At 39.0% G+C, this 12,590-nt stretch overlaps 1 protein-coding gene and 1 long non-coding RNA gene across 7 annotated transcripts in view; one reads left to right on the top strand and one right to left on the bottom strand.

Annotated features, from left to right (window-relative positions):
* LOC116696537 (uncharacterized) overlaps window positions 1-12,590 on the top strand; it is a 376,836-nt gene that overhangs the window by 69,490 nt on the left and 294,756 nt on the right. The window lies entirely within an intron of this gene.
* The window catches only part of si:dkey-237h12.3 (teneurin-3), a 150,833-nt gene that overhangs the window by 130,298 nt on the left and 7,945 nt on the right, over window positions 1-12,590 (bottom strand). For 5 of the 6 annotated variants that reach the window (XM_032527549.1, XM_032527552.1, XM_032527551.1 and 2 more), the window contains exons 2-3: window positions 5,411-5,894; window positions 2,861-3,136 (exon numbers count right to left, since the gene is read on the bottom strand). In XM_032527549.1, the coding sequence (XP_032383440.1) occupies window positions 2,861-3,136; window positions 5,411-5,681 (547 nt within the window). In that variant the 5' untranslated portion in view covers window positions 5,682-5,894. Of the gene's footprint in view, window positions 1-2,860; window positions 3,137-5,410; window positions 5,895-12,590 lie in introns of those variants that run through there. The other variant, XM_032527550.1, reaches the window with a different exon arrangement.

The raw sequence follows: 12,590 nt of genomic DNA, 5'->3' as shown, positions 1-12,590 counted from the left end.
AAACACCAGAGAGAAATACAAAGATTGGATATAAAACGATTTTGAAAAGTTGATGCCGGATCTTAAAAACAATGGACTGTACAGAACTTAACTGACAGGTCTTTCACTGGCTGGTTCCTCTTTATTAAAAATCTACTAAAAATCTACTTTAGTTAAAGGTGCTCTAAGTGATGTTAAGGTTCTTCTTGTTGACGTTCAAAGTATTGTCAAACCAAACGGAGGCTATCTCGCCCCTCCCTCCTCCCTCCTCCTCATCACGTCCCCTCCTCTCCCCTTCCTTTCCACACACTAACCCCTGAACCTCTACCGACAAATCATTCTCATTGGTTATTGGCTGGAACACTGTTTATGTTGGTGGTGCAGGTTGGTGCAGTTTTTTTTTTACAGTGTGTTCAGGGGACAGGCAGCTAGCAGATAGTGAGGAGATGTTTGCTGTGTGTGACAAAATATGTTGTAGCCTAAAAAAATCACCGCTTAGAGCCCCTTTAACATTTTGGGCCAAAACAAAATGTATCATTGAGAAAAAATACCACTCTTATTCTGTCTCTGTGGCTGCACTCAGCAAGCTAGAGGCAACCCTAGGTTCCTTCTTTTTTTTTTTTTTTTTTTTTTTTAAAAATGGCACCTCTTATTCTTTAATCACAAAGGTTAACATCTTTCAGATGCCATGCTCTGTGAAAGTACTGAGCTTGGTACTTGTCTATGTTGAAGCACTCTGTAGAACAGAGCGAATTAGAATGAAATATTGAGTTCATTTATGAATAAGTGGGGCTGAACGGCCCCTTGTCGGAGCTTCTGCATGCATATTCAGTTGATGGAAACCTTTGGATGGGTCATTTCTCTTAGCTGCTTCATTAAATAGTGAAAGTCAAAAGTGCAAAGCCTCCTGACGAAAAAGAGACCAAGATCTATAGAGGTGGAACAGTGGGCAGGATTTTTCTTTGCACCGGCTAAAAATCTAGATAACAAAAAGGACTGTTCACATTGTTTTTCCTACGTACTGTTTTTAGCATATTTAAATGATGTGCCATTTAAAAACAACAAGCGCAAACAGAAAAATAGTTGTTAGATGGTTTTGCGTTTGTAAGATTAAGAAAAGGCATGGCACCTGGGATAAAGATCTAGCAGGTATTGTTTATTTACCCTATAATGAAACTAATTGAGAAAATAGCGAGTTAGATAAAGTGTCAGTGGGATGTTGTACTAACTAGAGCCAATCAGCGGCTTCTTGAGATGTTTCCAAAAGAATCTCCAGAGGAGGTATGCCAGAGGGGCGTAGGGTGTGTGTGTGTGTGTGTGTGCGCGCGTGTGTGCGTGTGCATGTGTGTGTTCTCATGTAGTTTCAGTGGTGGGGGCAGGTGCAATCAAAGCTCAATAGAGAACCTATTGAAGCCAGACTCTTGTCTTGTCTATTTGCAACAACAAATATGACTTGAGTCACGCGCTAAGGAGGGGACTGTTATGTTTACCTGCACCTCTGTGGTTAGGCTGAGCTTTGTGAGACTCATACATGTATGGCCTACATACAGTACAGTGTATTCACCATTGCAAAGGCCAGAAACAGAACACATACATGGGTTTGTATTCTGATGGCATTTTGAAAAGGTAAAAAGACTTGCTCAGCTCCCTCCCCGTAAGCTCACCATGATGAATACTGCCATTAAGAAAATGACTTGTCTCAAATGTCAGATTGTAGCCAATGTTTTCAGAATAAAAATTGATAGCACACGGACACAAGACATTTTCCTTTCTACCCTGTCTTTAATGTTCTTGCCAGGAATATGTAATCAACCCTAATTATTTTAACTGCCTGCCACTCTTTGAGATCATCGCTTTCTTAAAAAATAATTAAGAGTTTTACATTTAATGTGTTTTAATGATGATGGCTCGCACCATGATGATGATGAATAATGTACAATGTCAGGAGCACTCAACATCAGAGAAGACATTTTAAAGCTTTACATTAAAACATATGAAGCCGAGAGGATACATTTAAACGGTAAATGGACGTTGAATGTAGCGCCTTTCTACCTTACCGGACAAAGTGCTTTAAAATTTTCCTCTTATTTACCCACTAATACACCAATGGTGAATGACAGGGGCGAAATATTACGTACATAAACATATACTGAAAAACATAATGCAGAAAGAGAAAATGACTTAATGACTCTTTAAAGTAGATCAGAAGATAAAGAGATATAACATTTTTTTTTCCCAAATTGCAAACTAACTTTACAGAACAAACAAGATAACAAAAATAATGTTTTTAAAAGTGTACATTTAACAGCAGTACGGATATGCAGCTACCTTATGTACATTGACACCATTTGATGCAACAAAGATTTGCCTTCTTCAAACAGAGAACCCAAATCCTCTGTCTTCGGTTTCCAGCAATTTGCACTTCAAACCATTGTACCCATAATCAGCTATTGTGCATGCCCAGTCAACCACTGCAGAATTTCTAAGCAAAGTCTCAGACTTGAGGCACACAAAGCTATCTTTGATTATACGCTAGCCCATGGGTAAACTTTATCAAACTCCTTTGCTTCCTGTGGTGAAGGACCAGGTGACTGGGAACTGCTCAATGGGAAGGCCAAATTCTTTTTTTCCGCATGCAGCAATGATTCACGCCTTTGATCCAATGAAAGGCAGCTGCAAATGCCTCTCCAGATACCAGCCCAACCAATCGCGCCTCCACTTCCTTCCACCAATCAGGGCATTGTCTCCAGCGCCAACCATAATCCAACCTACTGCTACTTTTTCTACATACAGATTTCTCCCCTTTGAAAAGCGATGAAGGCGTGATCCGCAAACAAATACGCATTCTAAGATAAAAGAATGAAAAGTGTGCCCTACTCACCCATCTCATTGTCCGATTTATTGTCCATTTCCGTGTCAGTGAGAGTGAGCGCTGAGTTAGAGCGACTGGAGAGGCATGAATCCTGCCCAGACTTTGGCCCCGTTCCCCAAAGAGTCATGGTACGTTCCGGTGATACAGGTTCATGGTTTTCTGTAGCGACCGGTCCTCTGGAGTAGCTGCTGAGTGGGTGGGAGAGGCCCGTCTCAGGGCAGAGCGCCAAGCCTCTGCGAGCCGATGGCTCACAGAAACCGAGTTGCCTCAGCGAGAACGTCTGCCCTGTGAATGATAGAAATGGTAAAGTTAACAAAAAAAAAAAAACTTAACCTAAGAGCAGGGTAGAATGGGAGGGGGTAATTGTTGAATTAAAGCCTTAACAACATCCTCCCACACTCTCAACTTATCAAGATGCTCAAAAACATTTTCTTTATTGCGAATCACAGAGCAGCCCAAACTGATTTTGTGAGAAGGTGAGCTTTAATAATGACCGACTTTGATTACATATTTAAACCTAAAACAAGTCACATAAAATCCAGCATCTTGTGTTCATCTACACATATGAAGAAAAGAATAATTATTTATTCTAATCAGAAACTGTTTCAGACACTGTCTGTTTCACATCAAATCATTACCATAAAGCTTGTGTCTGTTTCATTTTGGAATTACTTGAGGCTCTGGTGTTCACTAGAAATTAAATAATAGCCTGCAAAGCCTTCAAAGACACTGCGGCATCTAAGCAAAAATAAATAAACTAAATTTAAGATGCAGGAATATGGCCAATAAACAAAAATATCTCATGTTGATCTCATTAGAAAGGCCTAGAACAAACGAGAAACTATCCTTAATATTTGAATCACTGCATATCTGTCAAATAAAACCTATATTTAGTCATCCATGCATGACATGTTTTGCCATCTGGTCTGTATGATACCAAAAATTATTATTATTCATGTGATTTAACCTGAAGTTGAAGTTATTGTAGATAAAACCTTCCTTTTCCATATTTTCATGTAAATGTATTTTAAGTGTAAACAACATTAAATAAGCTCATTGGAAAGCAGAAATACTTAACATGTATTCACTTACGTAACAGAAATTATTGGTACTGCACTTTTATAATCAATAATGTTTTTTTTACGATTTCAAGGACAGAAGTGTTAACACTGTTACAACTCAAAAATATAAGTAGAATTATAAATAATAAAATTAATGTGGCACAACGTAAAAAAGATGTTCATGATGATCTAATTTCAAGTAAGAGGTCACAAAGTGAGTGAATTTTGTTTTGTCCCTGTGTTATGTATTTCGTGTTGTTGGAAATGGTGCAGAGAAACCCTTTCAAAGTAAGTGTACAGAAAGCAGATTTCTTTTTCATTTAAAATTATTATTTTATACACCAACACACACACACACACACACACACACACACACACACACACACACACACACACACACACACACACACACACACACACACACACACACACACACACACACACACACACACACACACACACACACACACACACACACACACACACACTGTGAACAGATAAAGTAGCTACATTTACACAAAATATGTTTTTTCCACTACCAGATGAATAACATTAAATCTGACATGAACTGTGTTGATGTAAGAAACAGTCGTTGACACTAAATGCCCAGATTAGAAAAAGTTATAAAGAAAAAAAGCATTCTTCCCACATCTTCATTGTTATGCTATTAATTCTGAAATGGGCACCAATTAGCACCAAGAAAATGTAAGGGTGTAATGGATACATTTTTTAATTGCAATCCTATGAGCCAATGGAGTGCCATAAAATAGAATAAACTGCTCAAACTTTTTTAATTACAGAAATTAGCACAGTTTCTAACTGCCAATTAAAGCATAGGGTTATTTACTGAGCAATTTCATTTTTTTTCTTTCATTATTTTACATTGTCCAGCAGGGTATGAACATTTTAGAAGGTCAGAGTGGCCCCACTGTTTCTCACCTACAGTAATGTTAATTTTCTCTGAAAGTATTGGGACATTAAACTAAATTGGGCCTTTGTTTGACATCATCTAATTGTGTTTACCACTATCTAGCATCCTGGCATCATACAGTTATATCTTGGTAAACTTGCACAGAATAAGTGGAGTATGGAACTGCAAAATGGTAGAATTCACATAATTTAGTAAACAGAACAAACAACAAAATCCCAGCATCCATGTTTGTTTACTAATGATGTCTCGCACTGTTAAACATTAGTAAATGAACATGGATATGAGGATTTTGTTGTTTGTCATATTTATAATCCAACAATTAACTGGAATCTCAGATTTATTGTCACATTTCCTCTTCAGAATTGGAGAGCTAAAACTGTAAGTTCCTAAATTAATACAGACATTTCTAACTAGTAATCATACTTTTTTGTAGCCAACGTCAGCAAATGGACAATATGGGCTTTAAAGTTAAATATAATTGTCTTCATAACCACACCCATTAGCTCATTGTATAGAGATGGGTGTGACAAATATTGAAAAATCAGAGTAAACATTTGCTTTGCTAACCTGGCCTGCTGTACTCTGCGCTTTCCTTTTGGACCATCTCCTTGACTCTGCCTCCAAAAAGCATTCGTGAAGGGTCATGGTCAAAGGCCTGGAGCGTTTCGCTGGAGCTGTAGGATTTCTGAGTGGGCACGCGGCAGGCGCCCTCCTCCTGGTCAGCAGAGGAGGCGGTGTAACAGCGCTCCCGATCCTTGTCTCTCTCGCAGTATCTCTCTCGGTCTCTCTGGCTCTTGGACAGTGAGCAGAAAGGCCGCTGCTCCCTCACCCGTTCCATGCTGCCTGCATGCTGGGTATCCCGACTCCCTCCGCTTCACCACCGACGCTCTCCTGAGAGACTCGCCACTGGATTATTTCACTCCTTTCTCGCCTCCTCCTCTTCCCTCCTCCGGTTGTGACTCTATGCCGATTTCCCCCCCAAACTCCCCTCCCCAGTTCTTGACCTCTGCCGGCCTCTTCTTCAGACCATTGAGGCTTCCACCCCCTCTACCTGGAGAAAGAGAGAGAAGAGGAAAGGAATGAAGGGGCTCAGATAACACTAATCCATCTGATTCATCTTCAAAAGTACACACTTATCCCCTTCTCACTGCCCCACCCCCACTGCTACTTCGCCATCCATGAAACCTCACCCGTGAACTCTTGTCATACGTGACTTCCCCTCTTAAAAAGAGCATCACCTCCTTATTCTGCCTGCTTAAGTCTTCACAATCAAATTCATTTACCCTGCGTTGAGTTAAAACGTATGCACATTGTTCATATCAAGTCAGTTTGACTAAAACTAGTGGCAGTTTCACACAATAATATTTTTTAGGAGCCTTTCAATTTCCCCATGACGATAACCTCAAACTAACATCCAGTAAGTGTCAGTTGCTGGTTAAATGACGGGTAAATCAGTACATCACAGTGGCATGTGACTTTTTTTGACACATTCACGTCATGCTTTAATTTTTAATTTCAACTGTACATCTCATATCTCACACAGAATTAGAATTTTGACCCATGATGCTGTCTGCATGTCAACCATCCAAATGTCCGATTCTGCACACAGAGCAGCAATGCTAACAAGGGACATGACATATTTAAATGAAAATTCATATTTAATGGATAGGTTTTTGTGTTTACCAGCCTGTGACATAGTGAACAAATTAAAGGGTTGGTTTGAATTTAGATTTTTGTCTCAAAGCTCTGCATCCACCCCACTATAATGGAGGTGAATCATATTTACGTGTTTTGTGTCTTTGCTGTTCTCATTAATCCACAAAATGGGCAGGCACCACTTTTCAAAGGATTATTCCCTAAATCAAAAGTAGGGCTGCACTTTGAGGAAAATATGTGATAACGTTATTGAATATTGCGACGGTATTATTTGCAATAAAAATATATATATATATTAAACTAGGGCTGGGCAATGAATTGATTTTACATATTGTTATATCGATACTGTGATATGAGACTAGATATTGTCTCAGATTTTGGATATTGTAATATATGAGTGTATTTTCCTGGTTTTAAAGGTTGCATTACAGTAAAGTTATAGAATTACTTACCATACTGTTCTAGCTGTTCTATTGTATTTACCTTTACCCACGTAATCATCATATTCACATTGTTGATGATTATTTTTCTAAAATCAAATTGTGAAAATATTTTGTTAAACCACCAATAGTCAACCCTATAATATTGTCGCAGTATTAGTATTTGGTCAATAATATTGTGATATCTGAATTTCTCCATATCACCCAGCTCCAGTTTAGAAGTACCAGATCTCAGTAGCCCACTTAAATAAAAGTACAAATTACCAGACACATATTTACTTTAGTAAAAGTAGAAGTACCTCAATGACAATCCTACTTAAGTAAAAGTAAAAATTACCTGATTTTAAATGTACTTTAAGTTTAAAAGTAAAAGTAATTGCATAATGATTTATTCTCTTAATCTTAAGTGCATATTATCATTTTCTATGGTAATATGTGACGCTGTGGAGAGAAATAGATGGCAACTATGATTTATAAACCGGAATAATAAAAAACAAACATTTTCATTTTCACTTTTACCGGAGGCTGTGTTACCAAGGGTCAGCGGTGCTGCGCCCAAGCTCTGGAGCACCGGAGCCGGCTTGGAAGCCAATGAAGGATCGGCAGTGCCCCATATATCTCTATGGCAACCAAACTTCACTGAGGAGACAAATGTGTGACGTTTGGCAGGGGAAAGACTGATCAGAAAATGTAAAAAGTTAAGTAAGTAAAAGTCAAAAGTATGCACTATTGATTCTACTTAAGTAAACATGTACTTAAGTACAGTAACAAAGTATTTGTACATTGCATTCCACCACTGACCAGCTCTATATTAAAGTGTATTCAGTTCTGCCTTTCTGTTGCTTTCAATATACTGCTAAAATACAACACATTTCTTGATAAATTATTAAACTTAAAGGACAGTTCCAACATTATTTTATCGAACAATTTGAACATTGTAATGATCGCAAAAAAGAAAGTAAAAAATTATAGTTACATTTTCTGCTAATACTCTACTTTCAATTAACTCAAAAAGTGCATTTTGCGATGCATCGCAGTCTTTCACAATGTGTTTATCGCACAAGACATCGCAATGATGATAAAAAAAAAGGTTTATTGTTCAGCCCTGGTTAAGGAGTTTCAACAAAACTACCTGCATGGCTAGATTCCACCAGAGGTTAGTAAGAAAATACCATTATTTTTGTAATGTGGGTAAAATTGCAGAATTATTCCAGTTTGTAATTTTGTACTAAACAAATAGCTCTGATAAGCTAAAAGACATATTTCTAAAAAATGCATAACTGTACAGTAAACGTTTGTGGTGAAAGGGTTGGATAAACCAAATCATGAAATTATAAAGAACATGACAGTGAAATATGTTAGTCACACAGGTCCATGTCCCAACTATCTAGGCCAATCTCCCAATGTGCATAAAAAAGTGCAGTATGTGTATCAAATTAGACAAAAAACATTTTTTGGGTCTGTGCACGCAAACATTAGATAGATCAGTCTTAAAATCTTTTTTGGGAAGATAAGAAAACATTCTCACAGATTGAGACAGTGCTCTAAAATGTGGACAAAGGGGATGAGAATGTGACTGGTCTGGAAAAAAATCCTTGAGTGGAATGTGGATGGGAGCCTCGGTGTGTCGGAAGTGTTTATTACCAGCCATTTTCCACAGCCTCCTGACACTCACTCTCATTCACACACTCACATTCACTTCTCTCTTGGCTGAGCTGTAAGACTAGATTATCAAACTCCTTCTTTCCCCAAATGAGATCAACTTCGTTTCACATCAAGCATCAAAACCTTCCAATGAAGCCAGGATAGCAAACTGTCACTCTGCGAGGAAGCACCGGCCCCAGAGAGACTTCCCAAAAAAACTGAAGCAGTTGCGGGTGGAGTACAGGATGCAGGGATAATGAAAATTGTGAGCTGTTCTAGGCCTCTTCAACTTATTTTTTTTCTCCTTTTCTCTCTCAGAGTTGCTGGATATCATTCTGTTCCCCCGATGGGCTGAGATGCAATCAGTGACACACTCTCTTGTAACCCTGATGCTCAACTCTCAACACACACAACACAACACACACAACACAACAAAACACAACACACACAACACAACACAACACAACACACAGACACACACAGACACACACACACACACACACACACACACACACACAGGTTTAACAATGCCACAGGACATCTCACTCACATCTCATCACTTTCAGGAAATTGTACACACCCGTCCAGATTGGCAGATTAATGTACAGGATGAGTGCAAGCTGACCCGCCCAGAAGCCTCCCTGATTACAATCCCCCTCATCTGCATGGACTTTTAAAGAGATTCACCGTCTAAAAAATAGCTACAAGTCTTACCCGCTGAGCTGCAATCCTCCCCCCCCCACTATAGGAGGAATTGGATTTGTGCACTAATCAGCTATAAGCCCTTGAGTGACCAGGCATGTCCCCTTATAAACATTTATGCTTTACTCTGAGGACCTGAAGGTGCCATCTTTTTCACAGCTCATCAAAGTGTCCTGCCTGTACACAGGCGATGCACATGGGGACACTAACAGGATACAAGGGAGACATTCATGGTAGTTTGAATTATGTACAAAAGGTCACAGAGGCTCTTGGGGGAATTCTATTGTGTTTCTGCAGGCTTTAAGTTTCAAAGGGTGTTACTTCTAATATAAATTTAGGATTACTTTAATCAGGGAAGAGTAAAGGCCAGTCTGTCTTGCCTTGATTATGCTAAATCTGTCTCTAATAAGCCTACTGAGAGTACACAGTAATGCACAACAATCTGTAAAAAGAGACAGAAAAGTAACGTGAAGATGTGTCATTATTGTCATATCTTATTTGAAGAGAATCTTTTGTTGGTAAAATGATGAATTCTTCAGTAAACCTGTGTTCCTTGTTTTAACATTTACGGTATCGGTCACTTTTACAGTCCCTTTTAACTTTGATCATGCAGTTGAATCAGGACAGTCAGTCACCCATGACCACTCCTTGGAACAGTCGACACTGCAAAATTAGTGCCACACCGAGATCCTCTGGCAAGCCAGTGAGGCACAGAATAAGACAGTTCATGATCTACGCAGCGCAGTGCCACACGTCTCAACGACTCCCATGCCAGTTGAGTACAGTACCCCTGACGCCTGCTACTGTCCTACACCCTTGCACTTTTTTGAAGCAAAGACCATAAAGCATCTGTATAATATGGTGTAAAGAAATGGTGTCCAAGACAATTGGCTCTTAAGGGCAGTGGGAGAGGTTTCAAGGATCGAAGTGAGATTTCCTTATTTCATGTCTGATATTCAGCTATTAATCAAAGCTGAGAGCAGGTGTGTTTTATGCTTATAACTGGTTATTTGGAATGGATGACCAAAAGGGAGAGCAATGTTTTAAGATGTCCTGGAATTAACAAGTAGTTTTATTCAAAATTAATTAAATTAGCAACTTGTAGGCTTTGCGGTATGCTATTCATCAAAAGGAAAGGCTGTTTTTGATGCTTCAAGCAACGATGACCAAGAAGAAGAGTCCCTTTCTAGGCAGCGCTGAATTGATTAGTCAGTTGACAGAAAATTAATCAGCAACCGAGTAAACGTTTAAGTTATTCATCAAGGACAAATTCCATTTATCCTCTGGTTCTGGCTTCTTCAGTGTGATGGAGTGAGGATTTGTTGCTTTTCTCAGTTTTATATGAATTGCTAATTTAATACCGTTGGGTTTTTTGAGTGTTGGTTGAACAAAAACATGTTGATGATGTCACTGGGGGCTCTGGAAACGTGTGTTTTTGGACACCCAATCTTTTGACATGTTATAAATTATTGATCAACAATTAAATGACAAAAAAATGAAACATATTTGTATCTGTAGTCTTACAACAGCCCTACATCAGAAAACTAATGTTTTTGAAAATTATCGTTTAAAAGACCCTAAAAAAACTTAAAATCTCAACAATTTATCTGCAACATTAAATATTTACGATTGGATAAGTAGCAATCAAAGTAAAAAAAAAGAAAGAATATCTTTAGGTATTATTTAGTAAAGGTTTAACAGTCAAAAACTCATTTCATCTAGAGTGGGTAAACCCTGCCCACTCTGCCGGCCATTTGACCTGCACGTTTAATTCTTCTGCTTCACAATTTTGCGAGAACCAATCACGAACTGGCTTAACTACCTGGCACGCTCTCGGCACGATGACCAAGCAGCTTCTTGTTTACATTCAACATAGCAGCGGCCACCGAACGCCACTGAAGCGCAGCAAACCCGTTGATGCCGCTTCTACGTCACCCAGATTGTTTGTCTGATTGGTTGAAGGACTATCCAATTGCGTTCAGAGTCATTTGAACTATCCTCGTTGGTCACGCCCCTTGTGCAGAGACAATACAGAGCAGACTCCCCAGACCAACGCTCAATCTCAGATCTATTGAGCTCAGCTTGGTCTGGTGATAGCCAGACTACATTTAATCTGCTCCGTTACACAGGCCTGATGATCATGAGGGAGCAGATTAAATGAGTGATGGTGTGGTTTGATTAGATTTAATTGATAGAGACCAAAGAACCCACTGACTGTCTTCAGATTCAAATGGCGCTAAATCCTGTTTGGTGCATGGCAGTACATGACATCATGTTTTAACTGAGCCCCGCCTACTTCAAACCAGGTAGAAGAGCAGAACAGAGGAAAAATAAAAGAATAAAGCAATCTCTTATGTGGAATAGCTTTAGCAGGAAATAGTGTGTACATATAGGAAACCATGACTCATGGGAAAATAAGTTTTCAGGGCTGTGAAAGATACAGTATTTGTCAAGCAATCATTTGCTGGTTCCGGCTTCTCAACTGCAATGATTCACTGTCTATATATCTTTATAAATCGAGCACCTGATTTTGAAAGTCATTTGAAGACATCACCTTGGGCTACAGGAAATTGTGGACATTTTCTGATATTTTGAACAAAAATAATCACTACTCAGAACCTTATTTCCAAGACTCTTGGAACTGATCAAGAGTTCTGAGCAAAATTCAGCTAATGAATAGGGCTGGGTATGGTTAAAAAACATTTTGATACCTATACCGATACCAATATTGTGACTTTGATACCGGTTCCTAAACAATCATTTTTTATACCAACATTACGGCACAAATCTTTTTATTTATTTTTCAGCTCCTAGCCCCATCTCTGTGCGTAACGTAGAGTTTTTCCTGTCTAACATTAGACAGCAAATCACAAACATTATTAGATCTCAGTAGAAGCATGCTTTATGCTTACTGGCTCACTGACGCTGATGAGATTTACTCCTTATTAAAATTGAGTATTGGATGACGAGGCATTTTTTAATACTCAATACTTTAGAGGCAATTCAGTCGGTGCCTAAAAAGTATTGAATTCGATACCCAGCCATACTAATGAGCAACTACAATGGCTTAAAGTGAGCTGGCACACACTCCTGACTTCAGCACACAAAGCATTTTGTAAACTGGAGTGGCCACCGCTGACCAGAATGCTGAAATGGCAACTCTTCGCCAAGCCTTTCTTCTGTAATTATATTTCCGCGGAGCTGCTGTACAAGTCAGCACAGATCTCCCTGTCAGTGACCTCTGTAAATAGCGGTAATAAAGAGCATACTTGTCATTGCGTCCCTCCAAGACAATCCACCTGTCA

Source organism: Etheostoma spectabile, chromosome 10 (assembly GCF_008692095.1).
Source record: "Etheostoma spectabile isolate EspeVRDwgs_2016 chromosome 10, UIUC_Espe_1.0, whole genome shotgun sequence".
Classification (NCBI taxonomy): domain Eukaryota; kingdom Metazoa; phylum Chordata; class Actinopteri; order Perciformes; family Percidae; genus Etheostoma; species Etheostoma spectabile.
This window is presented reverse-complemented; position numbering and strand designations above follow the sequence as displayed.